This window comes from Dunckerocampus dactyliophorus, chromosome 5 (genome assembly GCF_027744805.1).
Source record: "Dunckerocampus dactyliophorus isolate RoL2022-P2 chromosome 5, RoL_Ddac_1.1, whole genome shotgun sequence".
NCBI lineage: Eukaryota > Metazoa > Chordata > Actinopteri > Syngnathiformes > Syngnathidae > Dunckerocampus > Dunckerocampus dactyliophorus.
In genome coordinates this window covers 11,944,172-11,962,450 of record NC_072823.1, presented here as the reverse complement: position 1 = coordinate 11,962,450, position 18,279 = coordinate 11,944,172, and the positions used below count along the sequence as shown (strand labels likewise).

At 39.3% G+C, this 18,279-nt stretch overlaps 1 protein-coding gene across 9 annotated transcripts in view; it reads left to right on the top strand.

Annotated features, from left to right (window-relative positions):
* Positions 1 to 15,396, top strand: part of LOC129181530 (uncharacterized) — a 36,859-nt gene extending 21,463 nt beyond the window's left edge. For 2 of the 9 annotated variants that reach the window (XM_054776850.1, XM_054776849.1), the window contains exons 4-21: positions 1,793 to 1,864; positions 1,986 to 2,057; positions 2,667 to 2,702; positions 2,840 to 2,914; positions 4,087 to 4,125; positions 4,689 to 4,824; positions 6,551 to 6,630; positions 6,946 to 7,071; positions 7,163 to 7,222; positions 7,346 to 7,450; positions 8,521 to 8,592; positions 8,743 to 8,850; positions 9,591 to 9,762; positions 9,976 to 11,453; positions 11,593 to 11,686; positions 12,208 to 12,344; positions 13,317 to 13,396; positions 13,716 to 15,395. In XM_054776850.1, the coding sequence (XP_054632825.1) occupies positions 1,793 to 1,864; positions 1,986 to 2,057; positions 2,667 to 2,702; positions 2,840 to 2,914; positions 4,087 to 4,125; positions 4,689 to 4,824; positions 6,551 to 6,630; positions 6,946 to 7,071; positions 7,163 to 7,222; positions 7,346 to 7,450; positions 8,521 to 8,592; positions 8,743 to 8,850; positions 9,591 to 9,762; positions 9,976 to 11,453; positions 11,593 to 11,686; positions 12,208 to 12,344; positions 13,317 to 13,396; positions 13,716 to 13,884 (3,111 nt within the window). In that variant the 3' untranslated portion in view covers positions 13,885 to 15,395. Of the gene's footprint in view, positions 1 to 1,792; positions 1,865 to 1,985; positions 2,107 to 2,140; positions 2,222 to 2,496; positions 2,572 to 2,666; positions 2,703 to 2,839; positions 2,915 to 4,086; positions 4,126 to 4,688; positions 4,825 to 6,024; positions 6,191 to 6,550; positions 6,631 to 6,945; positions 7,072 to 7,162; positions 7,223 to 7,345; positions 7,451 to 8,520; positions 8,593 to 8,742; positions 8,851 to 9,590; positions 9,763 to 9,975; positions 11,454 to 11,592; positions 11,687 to 12,207; positions 12,345 to 13,316; positions 13,397 to 13,715 lie in introns of those variants that run through there. The other 7 variants (XM_054776853.1, XM_054776855.1, XM_054776848.1 and 4 more) reach the window with 7 other exon arrangements.
* Positions 15,397 to 18,279: the final 2,883 nt, after the last annotated feature.

Genomic DNA, 18,279 nt, shown 5'->3' with positions numbered 1-18,279 from the left:
ACCCACAGCTCTTAGTCTTGCAAATGAGGTGAAGGCAGGGCCGAGCCAGAACAATAGATGCTAACAAGCCAGTATCAGAGTCGTTCATACCCAATTCAGGGAGCGACACTTCCCTTTTATCGTAGGTGTGAATAACAGGATAGGATTATACCACTGCTCCGCCCAGGCTTAGTGTAACGAACCAATAGGAGGAGGGTGTTGGCACACCAATTCCGCCCACTCTTACTGTATTTAAGGCCTAAGCTACCAGCACTTATTAGTTTGCTGACGAAGCTCTTCGGATGAGGAGCGAAACGTCCGACACCTTCTACACAGAAGTACAGATGACGTCTCAAGAAGCCTTTTCCTCGATGGACAACTCCTGTACGACTGAGAGCCTACACAGATTCATTGGAAAAGGAAGAAAGTTGTTATTATCTTGACTTTAAAGAGTGCAAACTGTCTCTTTTGGCTATTTGGACAAGAACCATCTGGGTGTGATGCACATTACATCAGAATGGAGGTCAGAGAAGCTATTTGGCCCTTGACCAATAAGTACAAATTTCATTTGTTTGTAAAAAGCAAAAAATATAAAACATGCCTCCCACCCTCAAGCTACTCCTACCTGACAAGACATCCTCTTAAAGTTGCTTAAAGGTTAGAGGTGCAAAAATGGGATGTCCACCAATTTCAGTTTTATTGTTATAGTCATGTTAAGCGCAGTAACAGTCTGATCCTCCTCAGGCTGCTTCTGTCAAGGCAGCAGGGTGTGTTGTTCATGGGGTGGAGAGGTTAAAGAGCAGGATGTCAGCATGGTGTTGGTCCTGAGCATTAATGTGACGAAACAACACAACCATTGGTTTATGAAAATGTGAATTACTTAAACTTCAAATTAAAACTGTACTTGAAGGTACACTATATATCTGGATGTTTTGACAAAAGACAAAATAAATAATCCGTTTCTACAAAATAAGGACCGTATTGTTACCAATTTTGCCAAATCAGCGATTTTATTTTATTCTATTGGGATTTATTTGGATTAGCATGGATGGATGAACAGGCTCTGTTAAGATTTTTGGTGTATTTATCTCAGCCCCCTTCTTTTGCAGAGCTGTGCTGGGAGCGTAGTTTAATTTGAGCTTTTAAAATAAACTCACAGTTTTAAGAGTTAAGCATGTAAAAAGTCTCATGGACATCCATCCATCCATCCATCTTCTATGCCGCTTATCCTCATTAGGGTCGCGGGTATACTGGAGCCTATCCCAGCTGACTTCCGGCGAGAGGCGGGGTACACCCTGGACTGGTCGCCAGTCAATCGCAGGGCACATATAGACAAACTACCTTTCACACTCACATTTACACCTACGAACAATTTAGAGTCACCAATTAACCTAACATGCATGTTTTTGGAGTGTGGGAGGAGCACCCGCAGAAAACCCACGCATGCACGGGGAGAAAATGCAAACGGCACACAGAGATGCCCAACAGAGATTCAAACCCAGATCTTCCAGATCTCCTGAATGTGTGGCCAACATGTTAACCACGAGACCCATCTCATGGACATTCAGAGAAATTGACTTATACTTCCTATACTTACACTTCTGGAGGAAAGAGGGAAGGATAGCGCTCTATATCACCTCTCTTCTAATGCTTTTCTCTCTCAGTAGGTGCTTTTAAAATGATACAGAAGAATGAATTGGCAAAACTGTCCAGAAAACTTTATGTCCATATGAGATGTACTTAGTTTGACTCATTGTCTGTTTTGAGACTTACCTTGTTTTCAACCTTTTTCATAAACCTCTCTATGGTTCAGGATGCCGAAGGCTGGTATGAAGAGCAGATCAGTAAAGTTGTGTTGGAGAAACAGGAGCTGGAGTGGAAGAAGGTAAAGCTGGGCTACAGTAGGTCTGCATCTGACTTCAAGATTTGTTTTAATGGTATGTCTTACCATTATTTTTTTTACTTCAGATCATCATTCTTTGTGCTTTTGTCCCTGACCATGATAGGAATCTTTACAACATCAAATAGAAACAGCTACAAACCAGCATGCACAGTCTGTCATTGACATCCAAAAGCAGGTACATGAGTCAGGACTGCAGTTTTCACAACCAGTTGTCCATTTCAAAGGTGATCCTAAGGTGATTGTAAGCTTGAAAACCAGATGCTGATGTTATCAAGGTTGCACATTGTCTCACTCATGAGCTGGGGAGTATAGGGACAACAAAACTGCTGCTGCTACAAAGTGAGTATTTAGTTCCCTAATACAAAAGCAGAAAAGCTTAATAAGGCAAATCTTAAGCAGGGAGAGTTGGTGGGAGCTGGTTGTCATATTCCAATTAATGTTCATTAGTTTGAGTCAACAACTAACATCATTTAGTATTATTAAATGATGGTGTGCTCTAGCAAAAGCTGTTGCATTAGGCTGGGCTGCAACAGGCCACAAGCCTTTGTCATCTGTACAGCAGTTCTCAGAATTTCAAAAGCAACCAGTGCTGATTTCCGTACTTTGGTCCACAGAGGGTCTGCTGCCTTTCCCTTTCAGAGTGGATCCAAAATGCTGCTCGTCCTACTGCTAAGCCCTGATACTGTATAGTGAGAAACAACAGCACTGATTTTCAAACGCAGAAATAGTACAGTTAAGCAACACCACTGGACAGCTCATGTATTTACTGTATATTCTTCCCAAGTTCCAGGCCACAATAAGACACACCGAGCAGGAGAAGGTATGAGCATCTCATTCCCAGTTAATTTCCTTCCCTAAATGTTTTCCTCTCCTTCACTCTCAGCAGAGCATGTTCTTTTTCACTGGGCTTTGTCATTTATTGCTTTTTTAATACTATGAAATAATGTAACATAACAGGGGAGATACCAGGCCATCACAGAATTAAAAGAGAAGGAGATTCGCAACTTGAAAGAAGAAATGAAGTCGCTTCAGGTACTGAAAACTCATGTTCTCTGTGTCCATTTATCTTGTTCGCGTCATCACATTTATGACTTTATTTATCTCAACCTTGCTTTAAAAGATAATGCTTTACAATAGACCTGTAAATAAAACAGAAGTTAATCCCCTGCTAAGTCGAGGGCAGTAGGTCTGAGCCAATCTGGCTCCCAAAGTGTTTGTCCTCTGGCACGACACCACAGAGGTGACAAACCGTCTTCACGGACCGATGCACTTTAACGGCCAGCCATGTGGATACAATAGCGGCGTTTTTTGATATTCTATCCGGGAGACATTAACTGCTTTGTTTGGCTAAACTGAGGCCCAGCTGTCTTAATTCTTGTGACGTGGTCCAGTGGTTCCCTCTAGTTTTTTTTTTCACATCCGCTGTAGTTGTCATGTCTTTGAAGGCCTTTAATCACTAGCATCCTTACAATCTGTGACTTTTAAAATTACAAATTGAATTGTGGTGTGGTGTGATTATTACAAAATACAATTTTTGTGATTTATATTTGCAGTTACCTTAATTCCAATGAAGAACTTGAATAATATGCTGTACTCTGTGGAATGAGTCTATAAAATCACTTTAACAGAATATAAATAACTCTAATGATATGAATTATGGCCGCACGGTGGCATGTTGGCCACACAGTCAGGAGAGCTAGAAAATCTGGGTTTGAATCTCCGTTGAGCATCTCTCCGTTGAGTTTGCATGTTCTCCTTGTGTGTGCGTGGGTACTCCGGTTTCCTCCCACATTCCAAAAACATGCATATTAGGTTCATTGGCGACTCTAAATTGTCCATAGGTATGAATGTTAGTGTGGATGGATGTCAATATGTGCCCTGCGATTGGCTGGCAACCAGTCCAGGATGTACCCAACATCCTGCCCAAAGTCAACTTGGACAGGCTCCAGCATACCCCCTAGTGAGGTTAAGCAGCATAGAAGATGGATGGATATGAATTATAACAATTATTTATTTCCGCTACTTTGTAAAAAAGTAAATATATTTACAGTAGATTGGATAATGACACTTGGATTTTTCATTATACTGTGTCATAATTATATCACGATCACTTTGGCTTTATCAGTTTCTTTTTTGCCACAATAGCCTATGCTCATCTTTATAGAAAAGTATCATATTGTTGTGAGTTTACTCTTGTCTTACAGCTACTGAAGTACAACTTGGAAAAGAAAACCAACGACCTGGTGAGGAGTTTTTAAACTTGTTCCAATCGCTGACAGAAGATAAGTGGGAGTGACAAAAATTAAAAGACTGTGGGGGTACAGGAGGACTGGCTTTTAGATTGAAGAGCTCATCACCAGTAACGGATAGGGAGAGTGTGACACTTGAACGGCCATGACAGTATTAAAATATTTTATAACAGGGCCTCGCTTGGTTGAATCCTCTTCATCTATGAGTGGCACAGTCAGGGAGTTAAAGGAAGGTTGTGTATTATGATAGAAGGGAGTGAAATTGGAGAGGAGGGAGGGGATTATTGAAGAATGAGAGTGATACAGACAATCAAACTGTAATGGTAGTTTGAAGAGCTCTAAAGCTCTTTGAGCCATGGACTTTGCCGATGCCTTCATCCCATTGAAAAATATTGGCTATGTTAAACCATGAGTCTCTTCACCACATTTTTTTGGACAATTGTTTGCACTGATTTGCATTTTCTACTTATTGTTTCTTATTTACAGTTTTACAGTGACAGCTGGATTTGTTAGCTTTTTCAATGCATTTATAGTGTTTGTTTTTATCCCTTATGCAGGAGCAGAAGATAGCTTTGCAGATTCAGTCAAAAGACAGTCACTTGAACCAGATGAGAGAGGTGGAGAAACACTTCAAAGCTCTGTCAAGGCAGTGCACTACAGTTAAGAAGGCCCATGAGAAACTGGAGCAAAATGGTAATTGATGGCAAGTTGCTATGCAGATGGTTTTTCTATTTTTTCTTCTTACAATTAAAGGGATAGTTTGGCTTTTTGACAAGAAGTTGTATGACATCCATATCAGCAATGTACGACATCAACAGTGACTTACCCCCGCATTTGGTCCAAGTTCTGATTGGATTCCCGTGACGAGGAACGTAGTTCCGCTTAGTTGCCGGGGCCATTGCCGGGGCCATTTAAGAGTTTGGCTTCTCAAAACAATATATGTTCAAAAGAGTAATACTTTATATTTGCATCACAAAAATGCCTCCTCTTAAAAATCAGACCTCACAAATCGCTCGCCGTTTCTTTGTCTCCCGCCATATCCCTGTGCACTGTCGCCTGTCCATTCTTGTGTATGTGTTGAAGACACACGCATCTTCTTCCGCAACAGAGCCCGGTGGCCATCTTGTTTACGCGTGTGTTCCACAGCGGAAGAAGATCCGAGCGTCTTCGTCACATACACAGGAATGGACAGACGACAGTGCGCAGGGATACGGCGGGAGACAAATATAACACAGAGGTCTGATTTTTTCAAGGAGGTATTTTTGTGATGCTGGACCAAGTTGTGGGGGGGGGGGGGGGGGGGGGGGGTGTTAAGTCACTGTTGATGGACTACACTGCTGATGGAGATGTCATACAACTTCATGTCAAAAAATCCAAACTATCCCTTTAAACACAAAAAACTGTATCAACACCATGATGTACAGTACAGGCCAAACGTTTGAACACACACAACACAACTTGTCCCAACCCCAGTAAATAAGGCAAGAAAATCCACTGAGTAACCATGACAAGGCGCACCTTTGAAGTGAAAACCATTTCAGGTGACTACCTCATGAAGCTCATTGAGAGAACACTGTTTGCAGCGCTATCAAAAAAGCATAGGGTGGCTAATGTGACAAATCTAAAATATTAGTTATTAGTTAGATAATAAAATATTAGTTATTTCACACTTGTTTGATAAGTACATAATTGCATATGTGTTCATTCATAGTTTTGAGAATCTTCAATGTAAATAGTCATGAAAATGAAGAAAACACATTGAATGTGACGGTGTAAACTTTTGGCCTGTACTGTACATAGAATAAAATATGAAATACTGAATATTTCCATAAACCAATTTGCTGACAGTTATCTTGGCTTTTATAAAGACTGTACTCGTGTGTGTCACTGTGTGAGTGTAGCAATGTTTTAGCAGTCGTCTCATATTTTTTTAGAGTTAACTGTTGTGCTCAAGGAATGCCCTCAAGGAAATGCTGAAAAATACATATACTGTACAGTGGAGATGACATCGCTCAGGGAAGCAATATGCTAGAAAATGACCCTTTCCATGAAGCTTTATGTGAGTCAAGAAAACATTGGTAAATGCCCTACTTGTACATCAGTATAGCTCACCTTTTTGGCAGCCGAGGCAATGCAAGTAGTAGTTTATGTGGTGCCAGGTATCCACATATACTGGAATATTGCAAATCCAAAATTACGAATAGTTGTAATCAATCTAATTACAATGGCGTGCCATATACATTGTGGTCATCTATAACCATGCATTTGCTGCAATGTCTATCTTCAAAATGAAGTAAAATGTGTCAGAGTGACTGCATAGTGACTGCATAGTGTTGTGTATTTGAACTTTTAGACAGTGTCTGTCTGTCTGTCTGTCTATCTAGATAGGTACTTATGTTTTTACCTGTTTTTCTTACAGTTGATGAGGCCATGAGAATAAATAAGAAACTGACAGCTTCAAATAAAGAACATGAAGCGACCATTGAGGCACTAAAAAAGGTATTTGAGAATGTTTATGAGAGAGCTCAACCCACATATCAACAAGTGTAATTCAGAAAAATAAGTTAATGGCAACTGTATATTAATAAATAAGTAATATTATGCAGATGTGAATTGTGCCCGAAGGCAGCAAGCACAAAGTGCAGCAGATACTACATACACTTATCAAATAATACTACATATATGCAGTTGTGCTCCAGTAATGATTGTGGCATTTTGTTCATAAAAAAAAAAGTTTCCCTAACCTGTATTACAACAATTATCATCAACTTCTTGGAGGGCATTTTAAATGTTTGAATCAATAACGCATCTCAGGAGCTGGAGGAGGTGAACGCCAAGCTGATCAAGGCAAAGTTGTCATCAGTCCAACACGACAAGGCCTACAGGCCACCGACACACACAGAGCAGCATCTACAGGAGCTGCGCCACTCGCTGAGCATGGTAAGTGGCTTTCAGATGATAATAACGATTAATCAGCTAGTTGTAAGTAAGGTATGACCTTTTGCTGGGATTTGACTGTTTTTTTATTGAGGAAAATGAAATGAACAAGAGGCTAAGGGACGAGTATGCAGCTGTACGGTCAGAGAAACAAGTGAGTGACACAATTGAAAAAGACTTAATAATATTGCACTAAAATATATTATATAATAAAGACTATAATATTGCATGGCTTTAGTAGACTTAGAGTGGTAAATTTGTTTGTGTTACTGTACAGGAGTTGATGAAGTCAATGCAGCACACTCAGCAGCTTTTGTTGTGCCAGACACAGACTGTGAGCAGACTAGAACTGCAGCTGCAGACACAGGAAGAGCAGTACAAGGTCAGAACTTGCGTTACAGTCTTTACTGTCCATCACCACCCTCTGTTCCCCATGCTTTTAATAATTGTATAAATATTGTCCTGCTCTTTAAGTTAAATTTAAATCCGAACCAATATATACTGCATATCATAGTGAATGATTACAGGACAATAATAACAAAAAGGCTTTCCTTTTTCCTTACTGAGGCAGCCCAATGTACGAGACCACAGCTTCCTCACTAAAAGAAGGTGCTTGTATAGGTTCTGTCTATTCTCTCCGGCTTTCCTGCACAGTCCAAAAACATTTACAGTTGTATGAAAAAGTGTTTGCCCCCTTCCTGGTTTCTTATTTTTTTGCATGTTTGTCACACGTTTGAGATCATCAAACAAATTTAACACAACTGAACACAAAATTCAGTTTTTAAATTAAACTTTTTATTATTAAGGGAGAAAAAAATCCAAACCTACATGGCCCTGTTAAAACATAACTTAACTAGGATTCATTGAGATTGTCAGTCTGGAAAAGGTTATTAAGCCATTTCTAAAGCTTTGGGACTCCAGCAAACCACAGTGAGAGCCATTATCCACAAATGGTGAAAACATGGAACAGAGATCGACCTACCCAGGAGTGGCCGGCCAACCAAAATTACCCCAAGAGTGCAGCAACAACCTATCCAAGAGGTCGCAAAGAACCCCACAACAACATCCAAAGAACTGCTGGCCTCACTTGCCTCAGTTAACATCAGTGTTCATGACTCTACCATAAGAAGGACACCGAGCAAAAACGGCCCCAAGACCTTTGGGAAAATAATCTGTGGTCTGACGAGACAAAAGTTGAACTTTTTGGAAGGTGTGTGTCCCATTACATTTGGCGTAAAAGTAACACTGAATTTCAGAAAAAGAACATCACTACTGCTTTCTCACTTTTCCTTATTTATTAATTTATTATTAATTATGAAAATCAGCATCAAATGGCATATGGAAAGAGGTGTTTTAGCTTTCAGTTTAGTGCTTAACACTTTACTGTTTGTTTTTGTTATATGAAAAAACGTGTATTGTATAAAAATGCTATTGTTGATTAATTTTATGTAGGTCTTCAAGCAGGAACATGAACTGATGCAGGAGAAATGCAAGGCAATGGAAGACAAGGTTGCCCAGCTGATAGTGAGTTCATCTAAGAACATTTTGGGAAAAGTTTGTGATAAAAAGTAGCAAAATAATGCTGTTTTATGTATAATGTAACTCAAAATAAAACACATTCCTTCAATGTTTGGTTCTCTAAAAATATAAAATCTGATTCTGTTTCACATCTAGCATGAGCAGCAAGATTTTCAAACACTGAAAGAGGCACACGATGACCTTCAACAGAAGCACACTGAACTGTCTGCACAAGTCAAAATGCAAGTTCATAATATACATGAGGTATGCATGAGATATATTGGAATGTAATTTTATTGAGGCATTAAAGACACTCAAAAAGCAACTGAACTAAAAACCATTTTGGTAGTACACTAAAGCAAATGGCCAATTAAAGCCACTATCTTGCTCATACAGTTATATATATATATATATATATATATATATATAAGAAAACATTAACATCTAACACAATATCATCCTCCAAATTATTTAGTTTTTTTGTGGCCATCATGTTGCAGGCCTAACCCAGAGTACAATGTAAAGCTGTTAGTATTTCACCCATTTACAACCAGTGATAAGGAAACAACCCTCTACAAATTCTTCTACAAATTGTATAAACCTTCCTCTGTGCTTGTCAGGCTACCTGCACCCACTATTGTATTCTGCTCATAATACATCAAATACATCATTGATATCTCATAAACCTGCACATGACATTTAGCAACAAACCTTGCCCTAAACTAAATTTTACAGTATATATCTCTTCCCGGTCACATCGACTGTCTTGTGATTAGTCAGTTAAATATTTATATGGTTTTACATTGTATTGACATATTGTGTTTATTGCCAAAACAGAATTTAAAAGCAATTTTAAAAATAACATATAAAACATGTGTCCTTTTATGTGTACCATTTTACAGGCACCACATAAAGGAGTATTCTTGAATTGTAAGAATTTGGATGTTGTTTTTTCTCTACACACATGAGTGATTACACTCAAAAGCCTCTGTCCTTTTACTCAGATGTTCCCCACTCTAGCAGAGGAAACCAGAGAGAGACCTCCTGATGAACTTCAACCCATCGCCATGCAACACGTCTTTGGCAGCCAGCAGAACTCAGCTGTTTCTCAGAACAAAATTCTGGACTGTCTGGAAGATACAACAGCTATGAACAAACTGGATAGCGAAACAGGAGGTCAGCCAATATAATATAAACAAGAAGATGAATATGCTTTATTACTTGTTCTCTTTTAAGGATTTAGTGTAGTATTTTCCTCAGGATATGCAAACAATCCATTAACAGATAACATTCAGCAATATTTGCCCTTATATTTTACAGGCTTTGTCATCCTTGATCAGTACACTTAAACCAGAACCTGAATTCTTAATCTTTTATGTCCTTGTACAGGACTCGAAGCCCCAAATCCCCATGTAAAGTCTCAAGCTGAGCTGCAAGATCAATGTCAGAAGTTATTTTCCATTCAGTCAACCAAAAATCCTCTGGGACTCTCTGAAAAAACAAGCAGTGACGACATCCTGTTGAATAAACAAACAAGCAACTATAACAGAAGTGAGAGGATGTCTAATCAAGTGTCAGACCTGACTTGTACTACTTTCCATCAGGCTGGTTATGAGTTGGCCAACAGTGAAATCAGTGACACCATCAGTGAAAGCTCAGTCATTGGAATAAACAAATCAAACTCTGCCTGCAGGTCAAGCAATGACTTTCAGACTGAAGACAGAAAGTTTGATGATAGGAGCGCAAGCATGACCAGAGCAGACTATTGTGGGATAGATAAAGCCAATGAGGAAAGTAACAATAGAGAGGAAATGGAAAGAAATACAAATCATCAGAGGAAGACTGAAGATGTCCTAGAAAATGTATATGCTGGAGAGCTGAGAGAAATTCCCAATTCCCAAACAGCAGATAGAGTGAACAGTGAAGAGTGCTGTGGAAAGGGTGAACATGAGTCCAAAACAGAAACAACAGAGTGCATAGATGGAGGGGAAGAGAAAGGAAAGACAGAAACACAGATAGACACCCAGACGACCCATGATAAAATGAGCAACACCCAATCAGACACTGACTTCATGGAGAAAATAGTTGTCTGCGAGACAACCTGCTATCAGAAGGACATGGAGAAGGTTGCATACAACAGTCCTATGAGCACAAACAAAGGGCAGTTGCTTCAAGATTTTAGCAGTCCCACAAACCAAAATCTAAGTGGATGTACTACAGTTATGCATAAGGTTCAAAACTTGTGTCAAGATCAGGTTCAAACCAATGCAGCCTCCATCAAGTCATCACCAATTGCAGCTCATCGAGTGGAAGAGAAAACCCCAGAGGACAGGAGAATGGATGAACCAACAGCTAAACTTTCTAACCCCCTGATTCAGTCACTCGGCTCACTGACGATTCCAACATTGACAGAACCTGGTAATATTACCAGCGATATGACTCTCACAGATGACATGGATGTTATAGATACAAATGATAAGTTTGGGAAAACCATGGATGACACCAAAATAGTGTCCCATAGTCAGAGTACCATTGAGCAGGCAAATAGACTGATGGAGACGTGTGAGACTGCCTCTCACCTGGAAATTGTAATTTATGAGAAGGGTTTGAAAATGTCCAACCAAGATAATACAGCTGATTCAAAGACATCTGAAAGTGTTCTATTAGAGTCAATTCTGCTGAAAGGTGGCAATGATGAATCGGTTGAGGCTGACGCCTCTAAATGCCACAAATTGGTTGTAAAAGAAACCCTTGGTGATGTGAAGGAATTGTCTCTACCTGAGACTTACAAAGACTGCGGTGGTGCTATCAAAGAGACGGTTTTATCTCCAGCTTCCACTGACTCCATCTTGCATCCAAATGTTCAGGTATTCTTGCTGAAATATTTAAGCACCTCACCCTTGCTTGAAAATTACAACACTATGGGGTATACATTTTTTTTACATGATGGTATGTTGCAATTTTAATTTACATTAAACACTTTAGAGTATCTTTGTGTGTTTTCAGAACTTCCCTGTGCCTGAGAAAAATATATGCGGTCCTGTTGGGCTACTTGCAGAGTCTCCCTGCACAACGTTCTTTAAAAGCCAGCACAGTAAAGGTGTGTTGAATGACTACCTGAAAAAGCATTAGGCCAGTATTAAAGAGGTACAGTATAGCACTGTTATAGTGTGCAAAACTTTGGGATCTATTGCATATGTACTTGTTTTCTAAAGAAAAAACATTTTCATGCAATTCACAACAAATCAAATTATTTTAAAGAACGATCTACATTTTATTGTACCTATTATCAGCAACTGCTATCTGCCTATCATCTGGGATAGGCTCCACCTATGACCCTAATGAGGACATATGCGGCCCTCAGTCGGTTAGCAGCCATACGAGGAGACTGATGAAGAAGACTGGCCTCTATAGGTCTCTATGCAAAACTGTAGATCATTCTTTAAATCACCTTATTATTTCAAATCATTTGATTAACTGTCAGTTGCATGAAAATGTGTTTTTCTTTGGAATACATAAACATTTCCAAGTGATTGTAAACTTTTGAGCATTAGTGTATGTCATGCCACATGTCATTGATACGACCTTGCTTTTCTTGCCTTCTCACCTCATTTTTCTCAGTACCCTTGGTGACTACCAGAGCCGCCGACTTGTTTAATGCCTTCGGTGTCTCTGGATACACAGCATTTGCCATGAGACCTCAGCTTGGAGAGCAGAGCGTTTTCAGAGAGAGCTACAGAGAGACGTCAACAGCAGATGTCAGTTACAAAAGTGTAGAGGAACGATTGCAGTGCAGCCAGCTATGCTAAGTTTTATCCACTTTAAAAGTATACGGTAAAATGTTCCAGGTGCAAGGATCAGTGAAGCTAAAATCTGTTTTTGCCAAAGTCATTATTTGTCCTTAGGACATGGGAGTATTGACCAATCATTAAAAAGTGTTGAATTGTGACAGTATAACCACTCTCACAATGAGCTGACATGTGAATGCGCTTTACCATGAAAATATTATCCAAAGAGCTGCAAATATGATAGTCATAAGTCACAGTAGATATGGTCAATGAATAGCATACAACAGAAGGTATACAATATTAAATGAAATACAGATACAATTTTTAATCAGGTCTTAAATGACAATATGAAGCTGATATGCCATTGTTGAACTGAGACAATTTGGAAACAACCAGACAGACAATAAAAATAATGAGCTGTGCAAGAAAGTTTACCAATTGTGCTCAAATATCTTTCCTCTCTGAGTCACCTACTCCTCTTTGTCAGTCTTCTCTAGCTCTTACTTCATCATCTGTCTCTCACTGGCCCACTGTCTTTTTCCTCCTGTACTTCTTGTATTTTCTTATGCTGCGTTGCTCTGTTTCACACACTCCCATTCTCTCTTTTGTCACCATCACTGCAAACTGTCACTCTGCGGTCTATAAGATCCATGTGCTGGCTATTAAAGGAGATATATACTGCAACAATTTTGAAGTGTGAGGAAAAACTGGTCTGATAAAGTAACACATAGCATGCTGAATTATTCGATTGTGAATACTGGGAACTTCTCACAGAGTTCAGCCAGGGCCTGGATTGTCTCTTTGAGCTGGTTATTGTCTGCCTTGTCTTTGTTTATCAGTTCCTCAAGAGGCCTAAAGGAGGTTACAAAAAATGTCTAGTTGAAAAATTTAGACTACTGTTTTACACCACATGGAGGTTTACTATTTTCTTATTTTGTGTAGGGGGGCAGAATTTCCATGTCCGTCCCGTCTTGTCCAGTATCCAGCTTGTCCAGCACACAGCCTTGGCAGCTTCCTTCAGGGTATGTCTGTTCAACACATATTGACACAATCCGCATGTTGGTCACTAAGAAGACTGAAATTTAGAAGGACAATTTAGTACATGAAGTCCAACAAGTCTGACACGGTGAATGGTTGCACTGCAATATTTTGATTTTTTTTTTATTTGAAACATTTGTTCCATTGGCAAACCACCTAAATTTCACAATAATTTACTTCACACTGAAATTAATCATAGTTACTATTGCTAATGTTCTCATCATTGACAGCCCTGCCTTTGAGAGTCATTGTAATGATGGAAGTTATTAAGTCTTGCTTTTATGTTTTGTTTCTTCACTTCAGGTCTAGTAGGCTTCCTGTGCCCAGTCTTAGTCCAAGGTCCGAGCACAAGTTTGAACCTTTGTGCTCTCAGGAAGAACAGTATTCATTCAGATCCCAGATATATAAAATCGAACAGTTCCTCAAAACAGAAAGACTCCACCTGTCCAAACGACGGCGCACAGACAACTAAACTGCCAAAAAAGTTGGTAATGCATGCTTAAATGTTCTGAATGTTGTTTGCACCAGTTATACATCATTTGGTAAATTATACACAGTTATTAGCTCAGCAGTGGTCATTCTTTCAGGATTTTCATTACAAAATATGAAGTTAAATATTACTGGTTTTGAATACTGTTACTAATAATACTGTTAAACACTGTTGTTTTTGATACCTATTGTTAGCATATACACACTTGAAGCTTCTAGTGTTTGTTTTCAGTAAACCTGATCGCTAAGAAAAAATTCATAAAATGACAATTTCAGAAAACTTGATTGAGTTATGTTTTCTATTTTGTATTTTGTTTTGGGAAAGAAAAAACAGTATCTTTTACTATTTTATTTGAAGCTTGCCATTATTTCCACACAAACTGCTCAAATGAATAAACGGCAAAGGCCAGGCTCTGTTGCCAGTTGTAACAGTTAACAGTTAATTAGCATTCAGTTTTAATGACCAATGGTGGTTGCTTGTCTCAGAGGAGCTTTAACTGGTGACACCTTTACTCCATGCCTTGTTGTTGCTGTTGCTGCAATTACAACATGACTGCTCAGAAACAAACTATTATGTATTAACATGAATTAAGACTAATTAGTACGACCTTGCTCATTGTGATTAACAAACATCAATTAGCAGACATTAAGTTCAATTAAAACATTCTAATTAGCCACTCATTAAATTTATGTTCCCTTTGAGAGAAGAACATATGGTTCCTTACAAGCATGAACCAGCTCAGCACAGACAATTGGCCTGTAATTATGGGCTACTTGCTTCCAATATGCCTTGTGTCACTTCTGCTGAATGTGTAAAGGCTGCAGACCTAACATACTAATAATAATTAAGGTGTCAGGAGCCATACTAGGGTGAGCTGGACAGGGATGCGTATTTTAATGTATTTTGTATTTTATTGATGTTCTTGGCTCAGACCTTTTTGTGTTTCCGTGTTCTGGAAAAAACGTATATCCATATTATAATAATATTCTGTTGTATTATTTTCAGAATTTTCAGCATATGTGCTTCAAAATAGCTATTGAAAAGCCACCCAGGCAGCAAATGGAAGCCCCACAAAGGTTTTAATTTATATGGACGATATATTATCTACTTAAGCTATTTAAAGAGCTACTTTAGTTTAATCTAAATTCCTAATTGTCATGTTATTACGAGGGTTTATGAATGCATGAAAAATTTAATTTGTTGTCTTGTATTGTTGCTCTTACTTATGTTTGTTCCATGTTTGTATGTGGAACTTTCTGTCTGCAAAGTGTATTTGCTGCCAGATCCAAAGTTGCTCCTTCCAACTCGAGACTCATTCTGCTTGCTCATTAAAATTAATGATGCATATTTTGATGGTTAGCACAAGGTCTCCGCATGGTCCATTTTTACACTTACTGCTAATGAATACATCTGAATGTTAATGCACTCATAAAGACATCTGGTGCATTTTAGTGGCGATGCCCACCACTGCTGACCCTTATCTTAATTAGGTGCTAGGGAGGGGTTGAGTGTATGGTGGGGGAGGTGAGGAATGTTAAGGAGTATATATTTTCCCACATGCAAACACATAAAGTTTGGTTTCATCTCACATCAAAATTTTGTCTTTTCTCATACATACACACAGCTACACACACTGCTTGGATTATGCAGTTGTGATACTTTGATACAGTCAATTACCCCCTTGCTGGGGAGGATACCTGCTATTAATTGCTGCCCAGCATTTTATATGAAGAGTAAATAAGGTTACCGCTGACATTCACATTCCACCACTGTGTCCCCCAGCACACAATTGGCTCTGGGTTTGTTTGTGGGTGTGTGCGTGCGCGCGCGTGTATGTGTGTGTGTGTGTGTGTGTGAGCGAGTGTATATTTGTATGCATGTTGCATGCAAATATGATAATGCTCAGCTTTGATAGAAACTTCAGAGAGGTATTAATTTTCCAATAGGTCTATTATTGTTGCTATAGTTTGTGGTGGTGCATGGCATCATCATGAGGTTGTTTTCATGTGTTGGTGACCTTAACTACTTACAGTACATGCCAAAAGTTTGGACACATCTTCTCATTCAATGAATTTTCTTTATTTTCATGACTAGATTCTCACTGAAGGAACTATGAATGAACACGTGGAATTATGTACTTGACAAAAAGTGTGAAATAACTCAACCCTTGGAGTTCTCTCAATGAGCTTCATGAGGTAGTCACCTGAAATGGTTTTCACTTCACAGGTGTGCCTTGTCAGGGTTACTTAGTGGAATTTCTTGCATTATTAATGGGGGTTGTGTTGTGTGTATAAAAAAAATAAAATAAAAAAAAATATATATATATATTTAACCTCCTACGACCTGGCGTCCACATGTGTGGACATCACATTTTTGGTTGTCAAGACTACAATGTTAAATTTTGGACTACAAGGGCCTGGCATCCACTTATGAGGACGTTAAACTGCCACCTGGTGGTGAAAGAAGAGTGTAACAAAGCACATGTAAAATTCAAGATGGCTGACAACCCACCCTAACATTCAGATGGCTCCTCCCAATCCAAAAGTTGACCAGATAAAAAATTCAAACAAATTTCATGGCTGATTCTTGCTCAGATATGTCTAGAAGTGTTCAATGTGTGTTGTGGAAGTTGAATTTTGCAAAAGTAAGAAAATTTGACAATTTACCATGCTGCTAAACTTGATGTACACATATGTGGACAGAGGGACTTAGTTTTGTTGATTTTGTTGAACATGTCCACAAATGTGGACAGAGGGAGTTGGTTTAGAATTTGTATTTTGGGATGATTTTGTTAGAAAACGTCATTTTATACAGTACAAACAAATATGGCATGTTTTAAAAATAAATCTATGTAGATTTGTTTTTGGTTTGAAACAAAATGGGTTTTTTCCAAGAGCGTTATTCTCTGCAACAAGTAATGGAAATGCTGGGGTTAATTGGTGGAGACAACTCCGAGGTGGAGGATTTATCAGTCATCGATGATCCTGTGGGAGATGCTGGATATCAACCTCCTCCCACCAGCAGTGAGGAAGACAGTAGTGGGTGTGAGGACCACAGCCCTGTCAGCCTATCAGGGGACGCAAACGTTTGCGCAAGGAATTACAAGGGATATCGGTCAGATCGTGACATTGCCACATCACGCACCCCCAGGCTTCGCTCTCAGACACCGCAGGAAGAGGCTGATGTCTCAGGCAATGTCTCTGAAGATACAACACCAGGACCCAGCCATGAAGAACAGTCCAACAAAGGGTACCAAGTGGTTTGACAATAAACCAGTGTTGATGTCTACTGTACATGCTCAAGAGCCAGAAGACACGTGCCAGAGATGGGACAAGAAACTGAAGCGGTATGTGACCATCTCTCCACCATGTGTTATCCGTGAATACAACTCCAAGATGGGTGGAGTTGACCTTGTAGATAGAATGATGAGCTACTATCGAATGAGTGTCCGGACAAAAAAATGGACACTGCGGATGCTGATGCACTTTACCGATCTGGCTTTAGCCAACAGCTGGCTACTGAACCGCAAAGACCTCACTCTTAATGGCACACCAAAGAAGAACATCATGCAGTTCCTTCAGTTCCGCATTGGAAGTGGCCATGACCTTATCTCAGAAAGACAATGACAACTCTGACTTTTCGGAGCCGGAAGATGACACAGAAGTTTCAGTCCAAGGGAAACAGCGTCCAGTGCAGGCAGTGCCCCAAATCTCATTCCGCAGGAAGGCTAATTCACATCTGCCAGAAGTGGTACACTCAAAGAACGCATCACGATGCAGAGCAAAAGGATGCTCAGGCAAAACTCAAGTGCAGTGTGTTACATGCAAGGTGTTCCTCTGCTTACAGGCAGATCGCAACTGTTATGCTGCCTTTCATACATAGGCATGAACATTTTCCCAAGGGGAAAAAATGTTGGAGCACTTTTGGTGTGCAAGTTTCACATTTCACACCATGTTCAGAAATTGAAATGAATAGTTCAACAGTAGCAATGAAAAATATTTTTGAAGGTTTACTTGTTTTATATCTGTCCTCCTGCAACTGATAGCAGCACTTCATATGACTTGCGTAAAGGGGCACAAGTTGTTGCTTTGAATTTTGTTTTTGCACTCGGAAAAAATGCTGCTGTGTTCAGGCAACAAATAAAGTTTTGCACATCATTACTCAATTGTGACGTTACTGTGTTCACCCAAATTTAAAACGAATGTCCTCATATGCGGACATCATTTTTCTCAGAAACTACATCATGTAAAAAGATAATTCTTTGTTTTTACACTCATCAGGTCCCAATTAGCCTAAATATCAAAGGGAAAATAAAAATGCATGCCTTGCAAGAGTTCGGGTCTTAGGAGGATATATATATATATATATATATATATA